Source organism: Melitaea cinxia, chromosome Z (genome assembly GCF_905220565.1).
Source record: "Melitaea cinxia chromosome Z, ilMelCinx1.1, whole genome shotgun sequence".
Classification (NCBI taxonomy): Eukaryota; Metazoa; Arthropoda; class Insecta; order Lepidoptera; family Nymphalidae; genus Melitaea; species Melitaea cinxia.
Genome location: NC_059424.1, coordinates 5,039,669 through 5,062,349, shown reverse-complemented (window position 1 = coordinate 5,062,349; position 22,681 = coordinate 5,039,669). Strand labels below are relative to the sequence as shown.

The 22,681-nt window shown below is 33.5% G+C and overlaps 1 protein-coding gene across 1 annotated transcript in view; it reads right to left on the bottom strand.

Moving 5' to 3' along the window:
* Positions 1-22,681, bottom strand: part of LOC123668521 (basement membrane-specific heparan sulfate proteoglycan core protein-like) — a 72,119-nt gene that overhangs the window by 49,082 nt on the left and 356 nt on the right. Inside the window, exons 2-14 of the mRNA XM_045602256.1 lie at positions 10,346-10,456; positions 9,864-9,974; positions 8,499-8,645; positions 8,282-8,395; positions 7,942-8,049; positions 7,537-7,650; positions 6,318-6,542; positions 5,680-5,799; positions 4,460-4,583; positions 4,077-4,186; positions 3,888-3,998; positions 1,038-1,301; positions 435-554 (exon numbers count right to left, since the gene is read on the bottom strand). Coding sequence (XP_045458212.1) covers positions 435-554; positions 1,038-1,301; positions 3,888-3,998; positions 4,077-4,186; positions 4,460-4,583; positions 5,680-5,799; positions 6,318-6,542; positions 7,537-7,650; positions 7,942-8,049; positions 8,282-8,395; positions 8,499-8,645; positions 9,864-9,974; positions 10,346-10,456 — 1,779 coding nt within the window. The remainder of the gene's footprint in view (positions 1-434; positions 555-1,037; positions 1,302-3,887; positions 3,999-4,076; positions 4,187-4,459; positions 4,584-5,679; positions 5,800-6,317; positions 6,543-7,536; positions 7,651-7,941; positions 8,050-8,281; positions 8,396-8,498; positions 8,646-9,863; positions 9,975-10,345; positions 10,457-22,681) is intronic.

The following is a 22,681-nucleotide window of genomic DNA, read 5'->3' as shown; positions in this document are numbered from 1 at the left end:
ATGTAGTAGGATTAATAATCATTGATGTTATGCATTATAAATTGTCACGCATTTTGGCCGGTTAAGGATTTGTTAAAGTGCTTGGTCCGAAATAAAGAATTTATTTATTATAACAAGATTGCGTTAGTTATTATTATACCATAAATTACACTTGATTAAGAGAAGTGTTATTGAAAAACATCTTATTATAAACACGCTACTTATTAAATTAAAACAGAAACGTATTGAGATATGCGTATAAACATAAAAGTAATAAGAGAAAAGATGTTTGCCAATTTAAATTTCGTTTTTGATAGACAAGAGTGAGAGGTTACTTGAGATTAGATTTCAAAACGACATCAATACGTGAGGGGCTTACAAGAGGTGATGACACCGCTTCGTGCTGTATTATACATTCGTTAATTTTAAGCAGATTTGATATCGAATTGTCTTACTGGTAGCTGGACAGTCCAACTCATCTGACCCATCTCGGGGACAGTCTATACGACCGTTACAGCGCAGTCTCGAGTCTATACAAGGTCCATTTTCACAACGCCATTGATTTTTGCTGCATCCTAATATTATTACGACAGATCTTAGACTATTCTACTAAAAAGCTAGCTGATTTTGAAATAGGATATTTGCTAAACGATTAATATTTTGTGTGATAAATGAGTCACTTTATTTCTTTTGTAACCAGTGGGTTAAAAACAACCACGAGTATATAACCTGTGTTAATAATCATATCAAATTTTTAATTATGTGCCGTATAGTATAAATGTTGAAAATACAAAATGTCGAGAATATGAGTAATTTGGTATACAGTATGGTATTAATTGATGTTATACGATACAGTCGTGTTCATGTTCAACTATTACTTACCAAGATTTCAATCTCGAATGTGCCATGATTTCTAAAACTAGTTAGAAATCTAGTATGTAGTTACGTAGTACCTACTGAGTGCTTATTACAATAGCTAATAGGCAAAAAAAACTTCAAGACCTTAGTAAAATATCACTGATGTTAAAGAAATAAATTATCATTACATAAATCTTTACCTTGGTTAACATTCGGGTAATAAGGAGCCGAAGTAGTGGTATAGATAGGGCGCTGAGTCGTCACTAGATCTGGATATCGAGGGGTTGGGTAGCCTGGGGTAGAAGAGGGGTAGATGTACGGTGGGACTGTAGTAGTGAAGGGCCTGAATGTTGTTGGACAGTCACTCTCATCAGAGGCATCCGTACAGTCAGGGTAACCGTTACAAAATCCATTGGCTGATATGCATTGACCGGAAAAGCATTGCCAATAGCCATCCTCGCAAGCTGAAAAATAATGTACCATTAACTATGTTTATTCACCCATCGAAATTGAATAAACCATAAAATAATTATATAACTCTTTATAAATGTAGTGTATGCATAAAAATCTAATAAGTTACATTTACAAACACATCTACAATAAATCATTTTAATGAAACTTTTATATCATACAAAAAACTACATATTTAAGTATGCTACGTTCATATAATTTAACTATATTTATCATTTATAAAATTTTATACATATAATAATCTTACCACCCCCTTTATGGAATCTAATATCTAGAAATTGGATTGAAACATATTTGTTCACTTTATTACGACTAAAGCGGCTACTACTTTGAAAGTAAATGGTGAAAACGTTAAAGTACTCTTTTCTTTAATACTCAACTGGGACGGCAAACAAGCGTACGGCTCACCTGATGATAAGCGATTACCGTAGCCTATAGACGCATGCAACACCAGAAGCATTGCAAGCGCCTACGCTATCCCAATTCCTTCCAGGAGCTCTGGTCACCTTACTTACCAACAGGAACACAATACTGTTTGAGAGCAGTTTTATTTAGCTGTGATCTTCTGTAAGGTCGAGGTAATTCTCCAGTCGGGTTGCTCCATATTTCAGCAGGAAATTTCCTGCTGTACCCTGCCTCGGTTACTCTAACATGTACTGTACTATCTATAGCTTTTATTGACACTAAAAGGGGGTACAACATGCACATACACTTCTACGTATAATACCTACAAAATTAAAAACGGTAAAGCTTTAGATTAGGTAAAACCGAATTTCGGGACCGTGGGGGGATGGGGGGGGAGAGGGTGGGGAACGCTACCCCTGGTACCACTGTCACACCTCGGAACCCCATGGTTATGGAGATATCCATGGTTAAAGTTTTGAGGTTAGAAGAAGAATTTCGAAAGTTAGAGGGAACGCTTGGCTCCGGCGCTGCGGGAAGTGCAGCCCTTCCGCCCTTGCGTGCGAAAGCACGCTCACTCATGCTCCGTTCCGCAGCGGAGGCTGGTCGCCTTCGGCGACCAGCCTCAGCCGCTCCTCTACGCATTCGTTCGCGCGCTTTCGCACGGCGGGCGAGGGCTGCCCCCCTCCGCGCCTCCGCGGCACAAAAAAAACACTCTAGGGGTAGGACAGACCAAGACCACGTGGACAGTGGGGTGCTCCGATTCGGTTTTGGGTATTTTTCGAATTTCTAAACCTATATTCTAGCACGCAATGTTACTAATTTTATTAGAATATTATGTCTGACGCGTTATTTTGTTTAAAAATGTCGATTTGTCAGTCGTTAAGCGTCAGTTCGTATCGTTTGTTGATCTTGCAATCGAGATCGTTTTTACGTAAATTTGTTCGAAAATAAAATGTGAAAGTTGGTGAATGGAGCATATGAGTGCACTTCCCGCTGCACCGGAGTTAAGGTGGAGTCAGACACGGAGCTCTAAGGTATTGTAATATCTCTGAATCACGTAAAATTAACCCCAAAACTTCAAACACGATATCTTCGAAACCACGGGGTTTACGCGAAACGCACACTACGGGGGGCTAAAAAACCCACCCTCCCCACCACCCTTTACCCTCCCACCCCCATTTCACCCCATAAATTGGAGGCCACTTAACTAACGCTTGACCAATTCTTCTTCTAACCTCAAAACTTTAACCATCGATATCTCCATAACCATGGGGTTCCGAGGTGTGATAGTGGTACCAGGGGTAGTGTTCCCCACCCTCCCCTCCCCCATCCCCCCACGGTCCCGAAATTCAGTTTTACCTAATCTAGATCTTAGCCTTAAAAACTAATGGTAAAATAAATAAACAACATTCCTCAAAAACGGTATCATTACATAACAATAATAAAAACGTGATAAAAATAGGTGCGTTAAGGAAAGAAAAACCGAAAATATAATAACAATAAAGCATTTCAGGTATGAAATGGTTTCTGATCTAAGGTTTCAATGTATTTCACAGTGAAATACCGATAAAGGGTAATTTTCGAATACGCATTCAGCATTCCATAACCAAGTGCGGTATAGAATACCCGAGTTGTAACAGTTTTGCTCGTCGGAGAAGTCTGAACAGTCATAGATATTGTCGCACCGCCGTATGTGCGGGATGCAGCGACCGTCGTAACACGTAAACTCTGATTCGTGGCACGGTGTCTCTATTGGTGAACGGGACGGCCTCATCATGAACCACGCTGTATATTAGCTACGTTTCAATTCCATATATAACGACACAAAACTTTCCAATCATCTAATGGATTTCCATATTTTGTCTTTAGGACTGAGTATTTTATGGCTATAGTAATTAATCGGAAAATATTTAATATCACAACGTGTAAAATATCTAAAATGTGCTGTTAGTTTTAAGTGCATAGAATTTCGATTTATTAAGACAAGAAATAGGCGTAAGTACGGTGCACAACCTTTGAAGCGTGAAGTGCATTGTGCCGCGAAAGAACAGAAACATACTTTTGTTCGTCGTGCTTCCTCGTGTTTCAAATTCCTGATTTGCATAGAGTATTGTGAAGCATCTCATACTTGTATATCAGCAGTTTTTAAATTATATAACAACTATTATACTCACGGCAGTTTTCTTCATCAGAATTATCATTACAATCTTGATGTCTGTCACAGAAGAACTGGGAATCGATACAAGAACCGTCTCGACATTGGAACTGATTTCCATTGCAGCCAACTAAATGAAAATACAATATTTAGCCACACCAGGCCGAAAATCTTATGTGGAACATTTGAACTTATTAAAAATACTCACATGGCTCAGGTATCACAGTAACATTGCAATCGAGTTCGTCACTAGAATCGGTACATTCTGGCACACCGTTACAACGTAGAGCGGCGTTTAAACATTCACCATTTTTACATCTACAATTTAAAGAAACGACGGCATATAGGTCATCTATTCGATAAGTAATAATAATAATTATTATAATACGTTCCGTTCGCCAATTGTAATAACTTCTTAACAATTAATAATAAGGACATGGCATAAGATATTCGCTATAAAAACATCGCGTTATCAGTTTCGCAAAGCAAAGCACAGACTTAAAAAATTATCGTTTCCATTAATCAGTAATCGCAATGCTCTTATTACAACAAGAATAGCATAGAATATACATTGAATCACATGAATGTTACCTGAAGTCATTCGGTCCATCGCATTCGTCACAGTCCCTCTCGTCAGAGCCATCAGAACAGTCGAAGTTCTGGTCGCAGATCCTACGATCTTCTAAACATCTGCCGTCGCACATGTGGTTGCATTCTTTAAAAGAAATAGTAAGACATTGTATAACCTGTGCTGTTGAAAACGCTGGAACATCACAATAATGACCGATCATACACACTTAAACACAAACACACACACACACACACATACACACAAATAAACATCACGTAGCACATCCCATGGGATTAACACACACAAGTAATATTAAAATATTTTTATTTATATCGCTTGCATTTTTATTAATAAAAATTATTTTCATTCGCAAAGCCTGCTTAAAATTAATGTACACTTAAAACTATATTGATATAATATTTAAAGTATATAACAATTTCATTATATATAATATTAAACAAAACAAAAAGTTACTTTCTTCATTAGCAATGCAGGTCCATACACATAAAAAAATAATTAATTGTTTTTGTTAGACTATAAATGCAAATATTGTTGATTGTTTGAAGTGTATTTTAATGTTACTTGTTTTTAGAATCATTTAAAAAAAAAGTTGAAACTACTGGCAGATATTCGAAAAATTGTTTTCTTGTGGTAGTACATATTATGAATAAGCCCCTCATAAAAAAAAAAAACAAAATTTTATAATGGACAAAGAATCTTTGTCTATTTTACTTTGGCGAAAAAATACTTCTTTTTCAACCTTAAGCAAATTCACTCTCAAAGTTTGTCAATGTTTTCAGCAACGAGATCGCATATGTGTGCGCCTTTATTCCTAATTCATAAAATTTTTGATATACACAATCATAATTTTATCATCTTATGTACATAACTCTGAGTGTTAAAAAAAATACTACATAAGTATTTATATGAGTGTGCGTTGGAGCAGTGGTTTCAGTAAGTGGGTTAATTGGTAGTAGGTCGGGTTCGATTTCCACGTAGATAGACCGTATAGATACGCGTTTGTGGGTCTAGATGTTTGTGCTTATTTGTTGTGTTATTCACATCCTACTTAGGTGAAATGAATGAATGAATGAACGGTGTTTATTTATACACAAGTATTATTATATGTTACAAATATTCAATATGTAGCATAAGCTTTGTTTATCCGACTGTAATGTTGTGTAAGTTTTATGCATGTCCAGGTAGTTTACCCGGTTTACAGTGTATGCTATGTATTTACCCGGGCAGCCGTCTTCGTCCTCGCCCGAATCGCAATCCTGTACGCCATCACAGCGCTTGGCGCACGGCACACTGGAGCCAGGGTCGCAAGTGAAGCTCTCCGCTGGGCAGCGAGACGGAGCTGAAAAATTGTTTCGCTTAGTTTACGTCTTTATATTATTCAATTATATGTCCTAGCTGTTTTATTAATACTTAGGCTGTGTTATATTTTTGATCCTACGGGACTTACCGCGATTAGCATTTTTACACTCTTGATATTTTGGCGATGTGTCACATGGCATGGATGGGTAAATACCTTATATTATACGCCTTGTTGCAATATGCTTACAACTACCATGCAATGCATTTTATCATGCGCGTGCTTAACGTTACGTCTTAATGTTAAGTAGGTACTGTTCAAATAAAAATATATATTTCATATCCCATCATGTATCGTAACTGTATTAAAACTTATTAAACCTATACTACGAGCCAGTTGAGGAATACTCAAAAGACGAGAAGAACATTTTATTATCTATCTACGAGAAAACTCTGAATACTTTAACACTCAAGCAATGTGAGACGAGTGTCGTACAAAGAGCACGGCCGAGTAGCAGACGACAACAATTTTATAACAAAGACTTCAGCGTCCATACTTACCGCAGTTCATCTCATCTTCCCCGCTTGGTTGACAATCTTTGTAACCGTTACAGCGCTTGGCAATATTAATGCAAGAGCCGTCGTGACATTCGAACTGGCCTCTTTTACAGGGACAGTTACTTTCGTCCGAACCGTCTGAGCATTCCCGAGTTCCATTGCACCACGATTCCGCCGGTACGCAGTTTCCAGACGTACATTTATATTCATAAGCCATGCATACTGTGCCTGCCATAATATAGTATACCATAACCAAAATAAAAGGGTTTGTCCGCATCATAGACACGCATATTTTACAACAGCATAACCTCGTCATATTCGACAGAAAGTCGATTATTTACAATAAGTTGTTGTCTAATAATGCGAACTATTTAAATTTTATGGATATAATTACGATTTAGCATTTGAGTACAATTTTAAAATAATATATGTTTTACCATATATAAAAATATGTTAAGTGATCGTCTATTAGTCAATATGTTAAAAAATAACGTTTTAGTTACTTTTGAAGTGTTTCTTTACCCATTTTTAATATTATCCGCTTTATACTTTTTGTAAAATTGTTTATATATGAATGATCTTTGAAATCTTTTAGGAATAAAGTAATGTTGAAATCTTTGAAATCTTTTAGGAAAAAAGTAATGTTGCAGGTTGTTTTAAATTAATATAGAAAAACATTGAAAAATCAGAACATAGAATCAGAACAAGTATACGTAACATCATACACATAACTTCTTTTGGTATTTCAAGGTTTTTTCCCTCGTTTTAGGATTGCGCGATTAATGGACGATCATTTATAGTTCGAATTACACTTTTATTATTTAGCTTTCATCAGATACAAGCATTGCTAATAGGGCAATTTACAAAGCATACATACATTCCGTCAAATATTATGTTATAATATTTTAAAGTAATAGTTTACAAATTTGTTTACAATTAAGTTTTTTTCTATAATGAAGTAGATTAGTTGACTACAAAAATAGCAAATAAAATGTTAATCACATTCTTAAGTTTTAGTAATTACATTCATTTAAAAAGCTAATTAAAATTAACCTTGAAAAAACTAATAGTTACTTTATATAAAAAATTAACAATCATTAGGCATTAATAAAGCTAGTTCTACTTATTGGTGTTCGGAGCATGGGACGTCACATGAAATGTTATGATCGCCCTTAAAGTGACAAAACTAAGACGAAGAGAGTAATTTTGAAAGTATTCAAACCGTAAATGCAATCTCGTTCATCAGAACCATCCTGACAATCATGCGTTCTGTCACATTTTTTGGATGCAGGTATGCAGTAACCATTGTCACATTTGAAGTCGCCGTCACCACATGCTGATTGGTAAAAGATTAACTTTTAGTACAACATTCTCAACTAATCATACGAAATTTCATTGAGGAAGACATACAAAATTAATCATTCAAGAAGAAAGAGTCGGAAAGATACAATAAGTGATGATTATTACGATGATGATAAATCAGTATTTGGTGCGGACAGAAAAGTAACAGCAAATGATGCTATCAATAAGGCGAGAATAAAATCAAATGTGTAAAGAAGAGATGGAACAAAGAAGACGTGAAACAAAGAAGACAGAACAAGTCGCCTTATAATGTTAACAAACTTACGACATTTTTGTTCATCGGAATAATCGCCCTCGTCGCAATCATAACGACGATTGCATCTCTGATTTTCGGGTATTAACTTGCCATTTCTGCATTTAAAGTACCCTTGCGCTGCAAATACATGCAATTTTTATTGTTAAACTGTTTAACAATTATTTTTTAATATTATTTTTATATCCCCCCATTAAAAACATATGTGTAATGCTGTTTTGTAACAGCTACAGCCTAGATGAATTTTTAAGTACTTTTTTAATGTTATTAATAGAAGCAGTTCTCATAATACATATGTTACAGATATATTGCCATTAGTCATAATGTAGTTAACATGTTCTAAACATCTTACCGACACAATTCCTTTCGTCCGATCTATCAGTGGGGCAATCTACGCGACCGTTGCATCTTTTACTACGTTTGATACAATTACCGTGATCGCATTGCCATTGGTCCGATTTGCATGCTTTTGTAAGAATATTGAACGTGTTAGTATTTCAAGTTATAAAGCCATTTAAATAAAGTTCAATTAAAGTTAATTGTTAGTTCTTGTTAAATTAGCTACTTACGACATTCTAACTCGTCGCTCCCGTCGTTTGGACAATCTTTAAAACCATCGCATCTTAAAAGTACCGATATGCAAGTTCCGTCCTTACATTTGAACTTGCCTCTGTCTTTACAGACATGATCGCCAGACCAGTACAGTAAACGAGAAACTTACCATTCCAAATAATATATGAAGCATGCATAGAAATATATCACAATTGTAGAATCAGTCAATATTCTAATTTCGATCAGTGGCGTAGCAAATTGTTGCCAAAAGCTCAATTACTTAGGCTTCGTGATCAATGAGGCCTTGCGAGTAGCCCTTCGTAAAACCAGTTCCGTGTGGAACACCATCAACAAATCTGCATAATATAATATTTATAACCTATAAGTCTAAACCAACCTCGACAAAGTCCTTTTTAATGTTGCTGGCAGTTCGCGGCATGGGTTAAAAATTGTTATTAAATTTTAATCTGATATATCAAAATTTTTTTGTGTCTAACTTTGATATATACAATAAAGTTTTAATAAATGAATTTAGTTAGAAAATATTAGTATTAAAATATCCTCTCTCTTATATTTTATGTGATATATTATATTTTAATTCATTCCTATTAATTTTTAATCTTGGATCGGTTGTGTTTGCTTACAATTTGATTATAGGATTGTATAATTTATAGGATAATAGTGGCTTTAGTCGTTATAAAAACATTGAACAGATGGCTTGTAAGAATTTTTATGGCCATGTTTTTATTTGAATCGTGAAAATGAGAGGCGTTAACAATAATATAAACTTATGTGCAACGGGCGTTTTTATTGACTATTTAAGCTGTTTATAGATTAAAATACATAAGGAATTGGTCATACATAATAATTTGTTACCAAAATTGAGAGACTGATCTCTTGACGATGCTTGGACATTAAATGAGCATGTCGAATTAAATAATGATTTCAAATTTACTTTAATTTGATTAGTGAGAGACGCGGCTAAGCTAAGTGTAAGTGATCACAATATTTCACTATTTACTTAACGCACATAAAGTATGATAAAAATTATGTTTATGCTTTGGACAAAAAAATATTTCTTGACTTAATAGATTTTAAAATTTCCTAAAATATTTCAGACACAGTTAACAAATTTATTTTAACAGCCGAGATTAGGATTTGCAAAATCACGAAAAGAATAATAGGGAAAGGACCTGGCAAATGCATTTTTATCCACGCCTTGATTTGCCTACGCCACTGAATTAATTTCATGTCAATTGTTTATATTCACTTATTGTAATGTAGAAGTTTTTAAATTATATGATATATAGTGACATAGATTTCATGTCATTCAGATAGACTATTTAACATTGATACTATATATTCATATGTGTTTTACTTACCACAGTCTTGTTCGTCTGATGAATCACTGCAATCGCTAAAGCCATCGCATCGCCTCCTCTGCTCGATACAAGATCCGTCGTTGACGCATTTGAATTGGTCTTGAGTACAATCTATGCCATTTTTTTTAAAATTAGAATCCGTACTTTACGTTTTAAATATAAAGAGTTTGTTTAAATAGCTGTTTTTTTGCATTTTTGGGCTCTACTTGATTTACAAAAAAATACGTCAGATGACAAATTTTTGGGATTTTAGTAATAAAAATCACAATAAGTATATACAATGAAATATTAACCACATACTCTAGAGAAACCACGCCAGTCGTGAAGTTATCTATGAAGTTGTGGAGTTCGACTTTTAATGTCATTACCCTTCAATGCATGATCTTCCCATTAGACTAAAAAAATGCTCCTATATCTAGTTGTGTGTTGCGTCAAGCTAGCACCAATGTCGATACTACAGGATGTCCACATCATTCACTTACCACAAAATCTTTCATCTTCTCCAGAAGCACAGTCGACGACTCCATTGCATCGATATGAACTTTCGATACATTTTCCATTATCACAGCGAAAATCGTCAACTCCGCATGATTCTGTTGACAAATTTTTGTTTAAATGCTGACATCTACACAAAATCAGTAAAAACAATTCAACACATAGTTTTGAAAGAGAGAAGAGAATTTATTCTTCTAGCGCCATCTGTAATGTAATTTTTGTTTACAAATGTTTTAACTAGATGGCGTTAGATGATGTTTATCCATAATTTTACAAATTTGATGCATCAGTAGGCAAAGCGGTCTATGATATTTACACGAACAGCAAAGCAGTTCAACGAAGCAACGAGTTAAAAGAGATATTTGTTCAGTTAATTGGCAAGTACACACTCGTTTGCTGTCATCAAACTAGGTTTGAGTTTCTGTGTTAATCTAACGGCCTTAGTCACTTGTAAAATGCAAAATAGCTTTTTGGCAATTTTGTCACACATATTTACTCCATAAATAAATATACTAAGATAGAACAATAATGTATTTGAAACTAGCACAAGTAACTTGTTTAAATGAAATTAATTTAATACCTAAAATTTAACATCTATGATCTAAGCATATTACAAAGATGAACACATACCTAAACGACACCTATAAACCGCTATACTAATTTTTATATTTAAATTGAGTAAACAGTTAGGTAAAAAAAATACCTGGATATCACATCGCTCACGGTAAAAGCAATCGTTCAAACCGAAAATGTCAAGTGATTGAAATTTACAACCATCATATACAACCGATGTCAAGACAATACCATCACGTAACACTCATACAAACATGTTTGCATAAATCGACGATAAAATGTATGAAAAACGCGTCGTTTCGCTGAGATTTTTCTACCATTTTTCCCAGGCATAAACATTTTTAGAAACACCTTTCCATAGTTAACATTCCGTAGGCGAAGACAGGCCTACGTGTTAAACTTAACGTTGTATAATAAATAGGGGCCGAGATTGAGATGGCTTAAATCTGTGCAGTCTTCATATTTTAGATAAAAATTTTAAAAAATAAAAAGGTAAGCTACGATACGCCTACATGGGTGTATTTTAATACAATATATGTATAACCCTATCTATGTTTTATTAAAACTGTTTTTGATTTATTTTGTACTAGGTATTCAGTTAAAACTTTACTACTATATTTTTAAGTATACATCGGGTCACTTACCCTTTGTATTCAAAATAAACGTTTAATAAATAATTTATATTACAATCAGGTTTACCGTGTAGCCTTCCAAGTACCTATGATCACAGATTTATTATACTGTGCATAGATATTACTATAGATGGGTGGTAAGATTATAGGACCTTTAAGCTGTCGTCTTCATATGTTTACTTGTAAATTTATATTTCGCTATTTAATGTCAACAATTATGTCACGATTATCTATATGTATACAAAAAAAAATAGATAGACTGTTTACACTATTAAAATAACAGCTTTTTACTAAATTCATGTGAATGTACACGTAACACGGTAGCCATAACCAAAATAACATTTTTTTTACAAATTTTGTCTGTCTATCTGTCTCTCTCTGTCTGCCTGTCTGTTCCAGCTAATCTGTGAAATGGCTGGACCGATTTTGATACTACTGGATTGGCAGATAGCTGATTTAATAAGGAGTAACGTAGGCTACTTTCTTTAATGAACAATACCTTTTGTGGTAAATTCCACACATTTACACAATTACAAAGTCGCGGGCACAGCGAGTACTTATTAAAATTAGAATATTTGTTAACCAGTAGCGGTAACTAAGCAGGCACCTGACTGTTACTTTACTCTTAAGCTAATAACTAAAATATACAAAAGCCAAAGGTTATATGATTCAAAACTCTTCATCAATTAGCTCGCGGTAAACCAAATATGTTTGCCCAGGGTGTGCTTTAAGCTCACATTTCAAAAACTATTTATATTTCTACTTAATATAAGTATTATAAAGGCATTACATCAACCGTTTCTTATTCATGACCTTGAGAAGAAAAAAGACGATCTGAAGCAGACACTTGATATAGAAAATGTGTTCACGAAGTTTTGAATGGTGTCATTTTGTCTATACAGAAATACTTTTAATCATTGCTGTAGTTGTAATAAGTATTCAAGCGATATGAAAATTTTATATTTCAAAATTAAAGATAGTAATGGGTAACGAATAATGTTGCTTATATTCAAAATTTTGGTTGTAGCATAAATATTTTATTACGAAGACCTAAAATATAAATCTCCGAATTTTTTCAACTGGCATTATTAAACGACGGGCTATATCACCCCGAATAACCCTATAATTTAATAATGAACACATTTCTTATACAATTACGATAGTATCCGTATTTTATTGTGGTTAACATCAGTTTAAAAAGCTATTCTGAGATTTAATTGTTGTGACTAGCGACCCGTCCCGGCTTCGCACGAGTGCTAATACTAACGTAAAATAAATATTTGGAATGTAAGCGCAAAAAATGTGTTTATTTACGACATCACATTAGAAACCTCTAAAACTATCAGTGTTTATTTTTTTTATTATACATATAAATCTTCCTCTGGAATCACTCTATTTACTAAATAAAACCGAATCAAAATCAATTGCGTAGTTTTAAAGATCTAAGCATACAGACAGCGGGAAGTGACTTAGTTTTATACTATGTAGTGATATAAGTAATTTTACAAATGGATTTACAATCACAATATACTTTTGAAGTAAGTCTATCTCCACCTTTTATGGGTTAGAGTTTGAATGTGTTAAGACGAAAAATTGTAAACGTTAAAACAAGGATAATTAATACCAATAAGATGAAGAAAAAAAAAAAAAAAAAACTAAACCAAAAACATCAACAATATAATATTAACCTACAAGCAATTGTATTAGTTATAAGGTTAGTTTCTAGGAACTTACAAATAAATTATCAAACAACATGACGCAAACTTAAAACAATTTAGGTCGTTTATACCTTAGGCTGCACAGGAATGAATTATAATGACTGCAGCAGGTATGTACCGACAGATGTTAAATGCAATTTGTTAGAATAACAGTGTCAACAATCAATTCCAAACACCATTTGCATCTCTGAATAGAAACAGTAATAAACATTTGAAAATATGTTTTACTCCTAATATATATGTATGTAAAGTGTAGTATTTTTATTGGAACCTGTTGAAGTTACTAATATCGACGACTAAAAACGAAATATGACGATGATATAAGTACAACTGTAAAACTTCTCGGATAAAAAAATATGTGTATTTAAATATGCATTAATAAGTAGAAGATTTCTTTTAAATATTCGTTATTCGCGGCGAGAATTATTGCTGCACTAACCTTTTATACTAACTAGTGGTCACCCAGTGATCGAAATACGACCATAGTTCAACATTTAAATTAAAAAAAAAATATATGAAAATAAAAAACCTTGTAAAAAAAATTCAATTTAACTACACACTTTGGCAATCAACAAAAGAGTTTTTTTATTGATTTAATATATATTTCTGGATAATTTCAAAAGAATATAAATTATAATAATAATAAAAATATTCTTCACTCCTTATCTATATAAACTGCAAGTATACGAAATTTCATGCTCATCCGTCCGCGCAATTTTTGTGAATGGGGGTTTTGCTTCAAAGCCAAAAGGCAAAAGTTTTTGCTTTACGTATTAATATATAGATATAGTACTGCATTTCAGCACTCATTCGGTGTTGTCTTGACAATCCAAGTATTCGCAGCACAACTTTAGTTATTTGCTGACAAACTTCTTTACACACACCGCTGATTTTAAGTCATAAAACTATTTTATTTTTTCCAGTTATAGCATAGTTTAAAGATGTCAGTTAGGGACGATTTTACGTTGTGAATAATCAGTATGCTAAACATAATTTTTAGTGAACTGATAAGTTTGTATAGTATCTGCCCATAGTTTTGTTTTTGATACCTGGTGTGTTAAAATATATGATTTTTTTGATTTTGTCTATCCACATAACACGTGATACGAAAAAGCGCCGAAAGCTTTTAATAAATAATGTTACGTTCGAAGAATCGTAAATGAATCCAATTTGAGCTCTGTTCGTTGCAGCCACTTTCGGAAAAGGTTCCTAAAATAAAGTACTGTTATGAAAAGTTTCCTTAAATGTAAGGATATATTTTCGTTCGTCCGTCTGTAATTAGAACAATATTATAGGGTTGTTTCTATAGTATTGGTGAATTAATCCGGAACCGGAACATAAGTATGATAGTCACTTGGATAAGTGGAAAGTGTAGTCGAATAATATGGATCAGTCTTCTTTGGGTTATCGAGGGATAAATATTCTTTTAAACATGGTAATTTTATATTTAAACAGTGTTAATTATTGATTCATCTTCGATTTTTAAGATTTTTTGCGCTAGCGATTGCGAGTTCCATTCTGTCGTGAACGGGTTCACGACAGACTTGTATTGGTCATGTAGATGTTTGTCGTAGTTAGAGCCTTTTTGTATGTGTGTTGTGTATGTTTCCAGGCCCACGACATAATATTGTAAAATGTATTTATAAAAAATTAAAAAAAAATAATGAATTAAATTGTCGCTATTTTAATGGTAACACGTAAAAACATAAAAAATCGTATGTATTAAGAATTATAAGTATACGGGCGGAAAATGTAAATTTTTCAAATACCTACGTAATTAAACATCAAAATATGGAAAAAGTTAACGTATCAAGGTCATGACAGTTGTCGGAGTAGTTGGTTAGACAGCGCAAATTAATATTTTTTTTAAGAATTTGGACGCGGTATTAATCTTATAAATAATATTCTCGTGTCACAATGTTAGTACCGTACTGCTCCGAGTAGGCTGGACCGATTTTTATGAAATTTTGTGATCATATCGGGTAGATCTGAGAATCGGCCAACATCTAGTTTTCATACCACTAAGTTACAAGGGGGGGGGAGATTAAGGGGCTTAATAATAATATATATATATATATTATAAAAAAAAAATGACAAAAGCTGAACTTTATACTGAACTACATAGGTAGTATACATACGACTCGTAATTTTACCAAATCGAGTCGTATGTATACTACCACATTGTCTAGTCGCTACCATTGTCAAAATTGTTTCAACATTTGTTTTAGTCGATTGAAAGTCGGTTAATGTTTTAATTGATGAAAAATTTAGTTCACGCTAACGATTATTAATATAAACCAGTAATTTCTTCCATGAACAGTCAATCAGAACATTTTTTCAAGGCATTTTTTTCAAATCAAATTTGACAAAAATGCCGTGAAAGTTTCATTAATTATAGCGTGTTGATCACAATAATTTCGTTTTAAAAAAATGCGCAAACAAATCGAAATATCACAGAAAAAATAAAATATTTATTAAAGACGACACTATTAAATTTTATTCCGTAATGCCGCATCCGTCCCAAGAACTTTCGCATATTAAAGACACTAAAGTAATGGGTCCCAAACAAGACAGAATCGACAAATAAATTAAACTGTGTTATAAGTAGTCGACCTGCACCAGGCACAGCCTTTCCCTTATTACCAAATTGTCCCCGTAGTTTTACGTCAGACCACTTTTTTAGTCAATTCAGATTTAATCGGAATTAGGTTAAAATAGGGCGAAGAATTATGTATATACTTAGTTTTTTTTTTAATTTTACAAAACAAAGTTTTGAGTTTGATTGACTTTTATTAATAACATAAATTTAATAATTTCATCTGTTCAATATAAATATACAGTAAATACTTACATATATACAAGTACCGTGAACTCTTTCTCTCGTTTAAGTCATGTTAAATAAAAAAAAAATTTTAAAGTTATAGTGGACAACACTTGATGATGCGTTCCTATTTCAAAATTAACTTTTTAATTTTTTTTTCATTGTTGACTTAATTAGGACTTTGTATTTACTTTATTTTATTTTTACGCACATTTGTAGTTTATATAGAGAATTACTGCAGATTGCTAATATTTTTAAAATTATGCATAAAAGTACATTAAAATCAATAAAAAAAATTACACACACTACCATGTATTTGAAACACATACACACATATTATGCTATTTATTGATTGTCATTCTGTAATCAAATTAAAAATTAAAAAAAAAAACTTTTTTATTTCATCATTTTTTGGTTTTCTTTAATTTAAATTTTTATTTATGGTCGAATTTCAACCTCTGGGCGACCACTAATTTATATTATACCTTAATAAATATCTGTTTATTGTTATATATTATTTCAAAGCTGTCATTAAACTTTCAACGTACCGCTACTATGTGAACAAGCTTCATAAAGAAAGCGCAGATCCAGGGTAATGAGGCAACGCGCACTAAATTCGGACAAACAGATTTAACAATACCGATTAATATTTATAAAGAAGAGCTAAACTGTCACAGTGAAACGGGTCTTATTAAACAGTTGGGTATCCCTATTTGTATATTGTTAGTAAAAGGACGACACAATATGTAATTGATGAAATATGCAAAACGTGTGTATTAAACTGTTTCGATTTGAACGAATATAAAATACGAGTATATATAAATATTAACATAAATATATATTTATTATATAAGTATTAAGATTGTTTTATTGTCTCTTCTCAAAACGTTTTTGTATTTACTTAACTATTGCATCACGCAGTTTACAAAAGTTCTTAATAAAATAATTAAATTATGCAGGATTAAAAAAAATAGCAAAAAAAAAATGAAATATTGAAACAGAATTTTTAAATACGTAACACGATTGTTTAAAAGCTGTATTATCCTTACTCAAAATGATTGAAATAATGGATGAGCATTAAAGAATATTACCTACCGACTTATTTATAGTATTATCGTTATACACAAAAATAAAAGTTAAAAAAAAAATACTGGGTACATGTAGTATGACACTGTTTCTAAGGCGGTGGGGGAACACACGAACAACTTTAGAAGGCGCTCTCTTGCGACTTTCTGTCATGCTAATAACATCGTCTCCCTCGGTGGTTAATCTTTCGTGAACCCTAGTGGGTCGTTTGACAAAAATCAGAATGGATAAAAATGCACCCATTACCATTATAATATCAACATCTTCCTTATATATGTATCTTTCGCTCTGGCTTAGTTCTTGTATCTATGCATACGTAACTGAAGAGTAAGGCAATTCACACAAGCTAAAATGAATTTCTGTTTGTCACCATAATTAAGAAATCCGTTATTCTTATATTAAGTATATTAAATAAATAAATAAATAAACGGTTCACAATCAACGCCCCTCTGTAGGATTTTCTCCTGTGTCGGGGGTGCGGAAACACACACAATGTCCAAGCACAAACGACCAGACCACGACAAACATCTGTATGGGCAATACAAATATCTGTCGTGAGCGGGGATCGAACCCGCGACCGCCCGCGCAATAGTCAGTAGTGTGACCGCTGTGCCAACGCGTCGTCAAATATTGTAAACACAATTAAACACGTTGTGTCTAAGAATTTTTTATTAGCCGACTTTTTAAGAGTTTTAATTTACGCAAATTAAAATTAAAACATCCACCCATCCATCCATCCAGTCCTCCCCTGACCATAATTGCTGTAAAGTATCCGAAACGTCAGGCATCTAAAAACTTAATAAACCGCGATAAAGTTCAAAAATTAGTTTCATTATAATTATGTTTTTTTTTTACTAACAATTCAACGTCAAAATAAAGTCCAAAATATTTAAAAGTGCTTAAGTAAAGATATCATTTAATACTATAAATAAAAATCACTCCAACAAACACAAAGTACTTATAGCATTATACGTCACACCTCCATTTTGTAATGTCTTCCACACATAGATCGTTTAATACGAGATTCTACTGAAGTTCACAGATTTTGCTTAATTGGTAGTATACGAGGGCCCTTCATATCTAAGAGACATCGAAAAACCACTTTGTACCAAACATGAGCCTGTCTCAAAGAGCTATGAATATTAAAAATTATAATATTATACGATCAAATACCTCGAGACCAGAAATCGTTACTAGCATGACATTTTGCGATGTATAATGGATAATACAATACAATTTGAAACAATTATTAACTGACTTATAAAAAGAGAGACAGCATATAAATATAATATGCTATGTATAGAATTACCGCCAAAATAATATTATAACTGGACTTATACTCGTATGTATCTTCTAAGTGTCTTCACAGTTTTTCTCGCAAACTATAAGTAAAAACATACCTCACAAACAAGATATACGGTAAATTAATTTCTTAATTAGCAGAGCTTTCTACCAAGCTTTTACTTTGTTAGGATGGTCCACATAACAATAATATAACAATACAATTGTTTTCTAAACTTTTTCCTCTCCCGCTTTACAAAGTCATGTTGTTGTTTTGTATTAAAATATTGAACATAATAAATGGGTCTTTTGCTCAAATGTATTAATTACTGTTCTTGCGGTAGCCGGGAGTACCGCGACTTGATTATAACCGCCCCTATCGCCCACAGACGTACAAGCGATAGAAGAGAATAGATATAAAATGTAAAATGCAAATGAATAATGAAATTTTCCAAGTCAATTCAGCTCAGGAAGTTAATTAAAAATTTACAGTATAAAATTGTATTTTAGTTAATATTTACATTAAAAAATATGCAGCCGTACAGCAAAATTATATTTACGTAACCCCACTATTTAAAGAATATCTATAAATTAAAAAAAAAAACTGTAGTCTATTTTGAATTTAAATAAAGTAATCTCTATGTGTTATTTGTCCATTTTCAATTGAAAAACTAGATAAAAACTTTTGTCTTGTCTTAATTTTGCTAGGCATATACCATAAATTGTCCCAACATCATGATGAGACACGCCTCTCGAGATAATTATGGTTGTGATCGTACACTATGTGCGTACAAATGGTTACTACGGCTTTTAGACATTCCTAACTGATAATACAATAATAAAAATAAAAATTAATAGTTAAATGCGTTGCTAGGCGCAAAACACGAAAACGGGCGGTCAAATTCGTCTTATTTTTTTTCTTTCAAAATATAGAATGTATAAAGGGGGTGATAGACGTACGAACTTAAAGAACACGGTTTTTAAGATCACGAACTTATTCGGCTCGACGTCGGTGACACACGTGAAGCTTACTCATTCTATATTGCGATGTCGTCGACAGAAGAAGCTTTGTGTTATTTAAAATTCTATCGTATTAAATTTTAAAAACTAAAAAAGATGAAGTTAGAAAGTAATAAAAATTACAAATGCCTACACTACAAGCGTTGCGCGTCGACGGACTAGCGAAAAATAATTGTGATTTAAAAAAAACCGACTTCAATTACATCGACAAGTAACACATAGTAAGTAGACGAAAAAACATTCAAGTAAATACGCATTATTAGATATAACCCAAAAACTACTTATTAGATCGCAATCAAATTTTAATGGGACCACACGACACATACTATCTTTTGATTAAAATAAAAATCATGAAAATCGGTCCACCCAGTCAAAAATTCTAAGCTTCTGAATCGAATTGAGAACTTCCTCCTTTTTTAGAAGTTGGTTAAAATTGGTGGCTTGCGGCTCGCAGTGCTGCCACACGCATGAGCGGAGGCGGGTTACGAGCAAAATTTCAAACTTGTCGGATCGCCAACGAACTTACTCGGCGGTTTTAAAGTACGCGTACTTAGGGTGACACACTGGCGAAAAAGGTCGTTGAGCCACAAGTTCGCGAACTTATTCGCACGTCTATCACCCGCTTTAGGTCGTTTTGTAAATGGTTCTTACGAAAGGAAAATGTCAAAAAATGGCAAATTTCCAGTAAATGTGACGATTATTTTCACTTCAACCCCTTGACAACGTCTGTCGAGTCAGCTCGTAAATAAAAACAAAAGCTTCAAACTTAACAGTTTCCAAAGGATATAAATCCTGTGTCATGGGGTTTGGAAGCGCATCACAAATTCCGACTAAGACATATCTATACAACCTTTTTTGTCAAGATCTAGCACATCAGCCAATTACTATGATCATTGCAATAATGTATCAACAATATTAAGTTAACATATAATTCCTTATTATTTTTCTAGGACTGATTTTCAGGTTTCATTTAGTTATTGCAAATATTTTTTCAAGTAATTAATAGTATTGCATTATGGCACATAAAAGCATCGCAAAATAACGCAATTACTGTGAAAGTTGAACGGTTAATTACGTACCTATTTGTGTCATTTATACAAAAAAGAAACAAAACAAAAAACCATTTCCACTGATCAGTATCAATGGAAATAGTGTTTCGATGCGGGTTGGTGATTATATTTCCTACTACGAGTAACGATCGCTATCAGGTGTATATCATAACAACCGGGGCCGACAGCTTAACGTGCTCTCCGAGATACAGTAGGGAAACCCACAAAGACAGAAATCCAAACCGAAAAGAAATATTTGTACAAAGTGCAAATAAGAATAACCTACCCGAGCAGGTATCGAACCAGCAAACCCCATGTATTTAGGCGCCGACACGGCATACACACCACTACATCAGAGCATTTGTTAATAGTGGTCAGTGTTACCAAATACTGTACCTACATAAATTCTAGTATGAATACTACTTATAGTATGTAATCTTATCGTAATAAGTAGTTACAGTGGCACAGAAAATGACTTAGAACGCGGAATCAATCCCCGAATTTTTGTGTTTCCGGACCGCCGATGCAGGATTTTACATTATTAGTAGCTGCTAAATGTTAAACATTTAATCAACTATATTGATTATTAAATTTAATTTTTAGTGAAAAGACTACTTATCAAACAATTCGAAAATTCATGTACTAGTGGTAACTGAGGTAGGGCACAGCAGGAAATTTCTTGCACACAATATGGAGCAGCCAAACTGGGGTACTACCTCGACCTTACAGGAGATCAGGAGGACAACTAAATAATACTGCTTTCAAGCAGCATTATGTTCCTGTAGTGCGTAAAGTGACCAGAACTCTTGGGGGGAATTGGAGATAGCTCACCATTAGAATACTATATAATATGTCCAGCAATTTTTTGCTTTGTGAGTAGCGCCCGGGGAATGGTGGCCTTTTGCCCTCCCCCCTCGCTACGCCACTGGCTTCTAGCATTGCAGACGACTATAAGCTACGGTAATCACTTACCATCAGGTGATCCGTACGCTTGTTTGCCGACCTAGTCATGTTTTAAAAAAAAAATGTCAGTGTAAATCTTCTTTTTCTACTTCTTATTCTTATACTTCTACTATATTTTTCTTATTATTCATTAACAAGTTACGCTCTTGTCACGGATTCACCAGCTTACTAGCCAAATCAAGCTTGCGTAGAGAAGTTTTACTTCAATAACCATTCTAACCTTGGATTTTAGTAAATACTGTTACATAGTTCTATTTAATGTTTTATCATGAAATACTACTCAACTTATTGTTAGTAAACGGACCACTTGACACATTTATTGATTAACTAATATTATTATTTAATCTTTGGCACTTACGATTATTATAACAGCCTTGAACTGACGGCGCATGATTGTATAATGGCGGTAGTTTAGGCGATGATTTTTAAAAAGTTTTTTAAGTCTAATATTTAAATTCATTTTAATTCATAAATAAATTATCCTAATTGAATTATAACTACGTCAATATAAGGGTATTTGAAATGGGCTCAATAATCATTCACTGTTCATATATTGTGTGGCTACTGCAGTAAAGAATATAGCCACACCCTCTCTTCCTGTGGGTGTCGTAAGAGGCGACTAAGGGATAACAGAATTTAAAAAGCCGACCGATGACGGGATCAACTATCCAACTGCTTTGCGACTTTGAAATATACAGGCCGAAGACGGGCAGCAAGCGTCTTCGGCGCGAGAAAGCCAACTCTGCCTTCACCAACCCTTCTGTCCAGCGTGGTGACTATGGGAAAACACATGAGTTCGTACCATTTTTGGTGCGATTTTTGGCAGCCTATGTCTTGCAGTGGACTGCGATAGGCTGAAGTGGATCATTCACTAAAAAATACAATTATGTGATGACATATTAAAAGTGAATCAATATTATCTCCAATAATAACAACAACCAAGATGTTTGTGGCGAGCTTGGGGAGGCCTATGTCCAGCAATAGACTGCGATAGGCCAAAATGAATTGTTCATAATACTAAAGATAAGTAAATCTTACAATTAACACACTAGGACTAACCTAAAAGGACTTACTCCTTTAACGGGGCTTCAAAAACAGACACAAGACAAAGACAGGCTCGTCGGATTAGGCACGCAAAATATTTTTACGATCTACATAAATGTTTATCACAAGCGGGGAT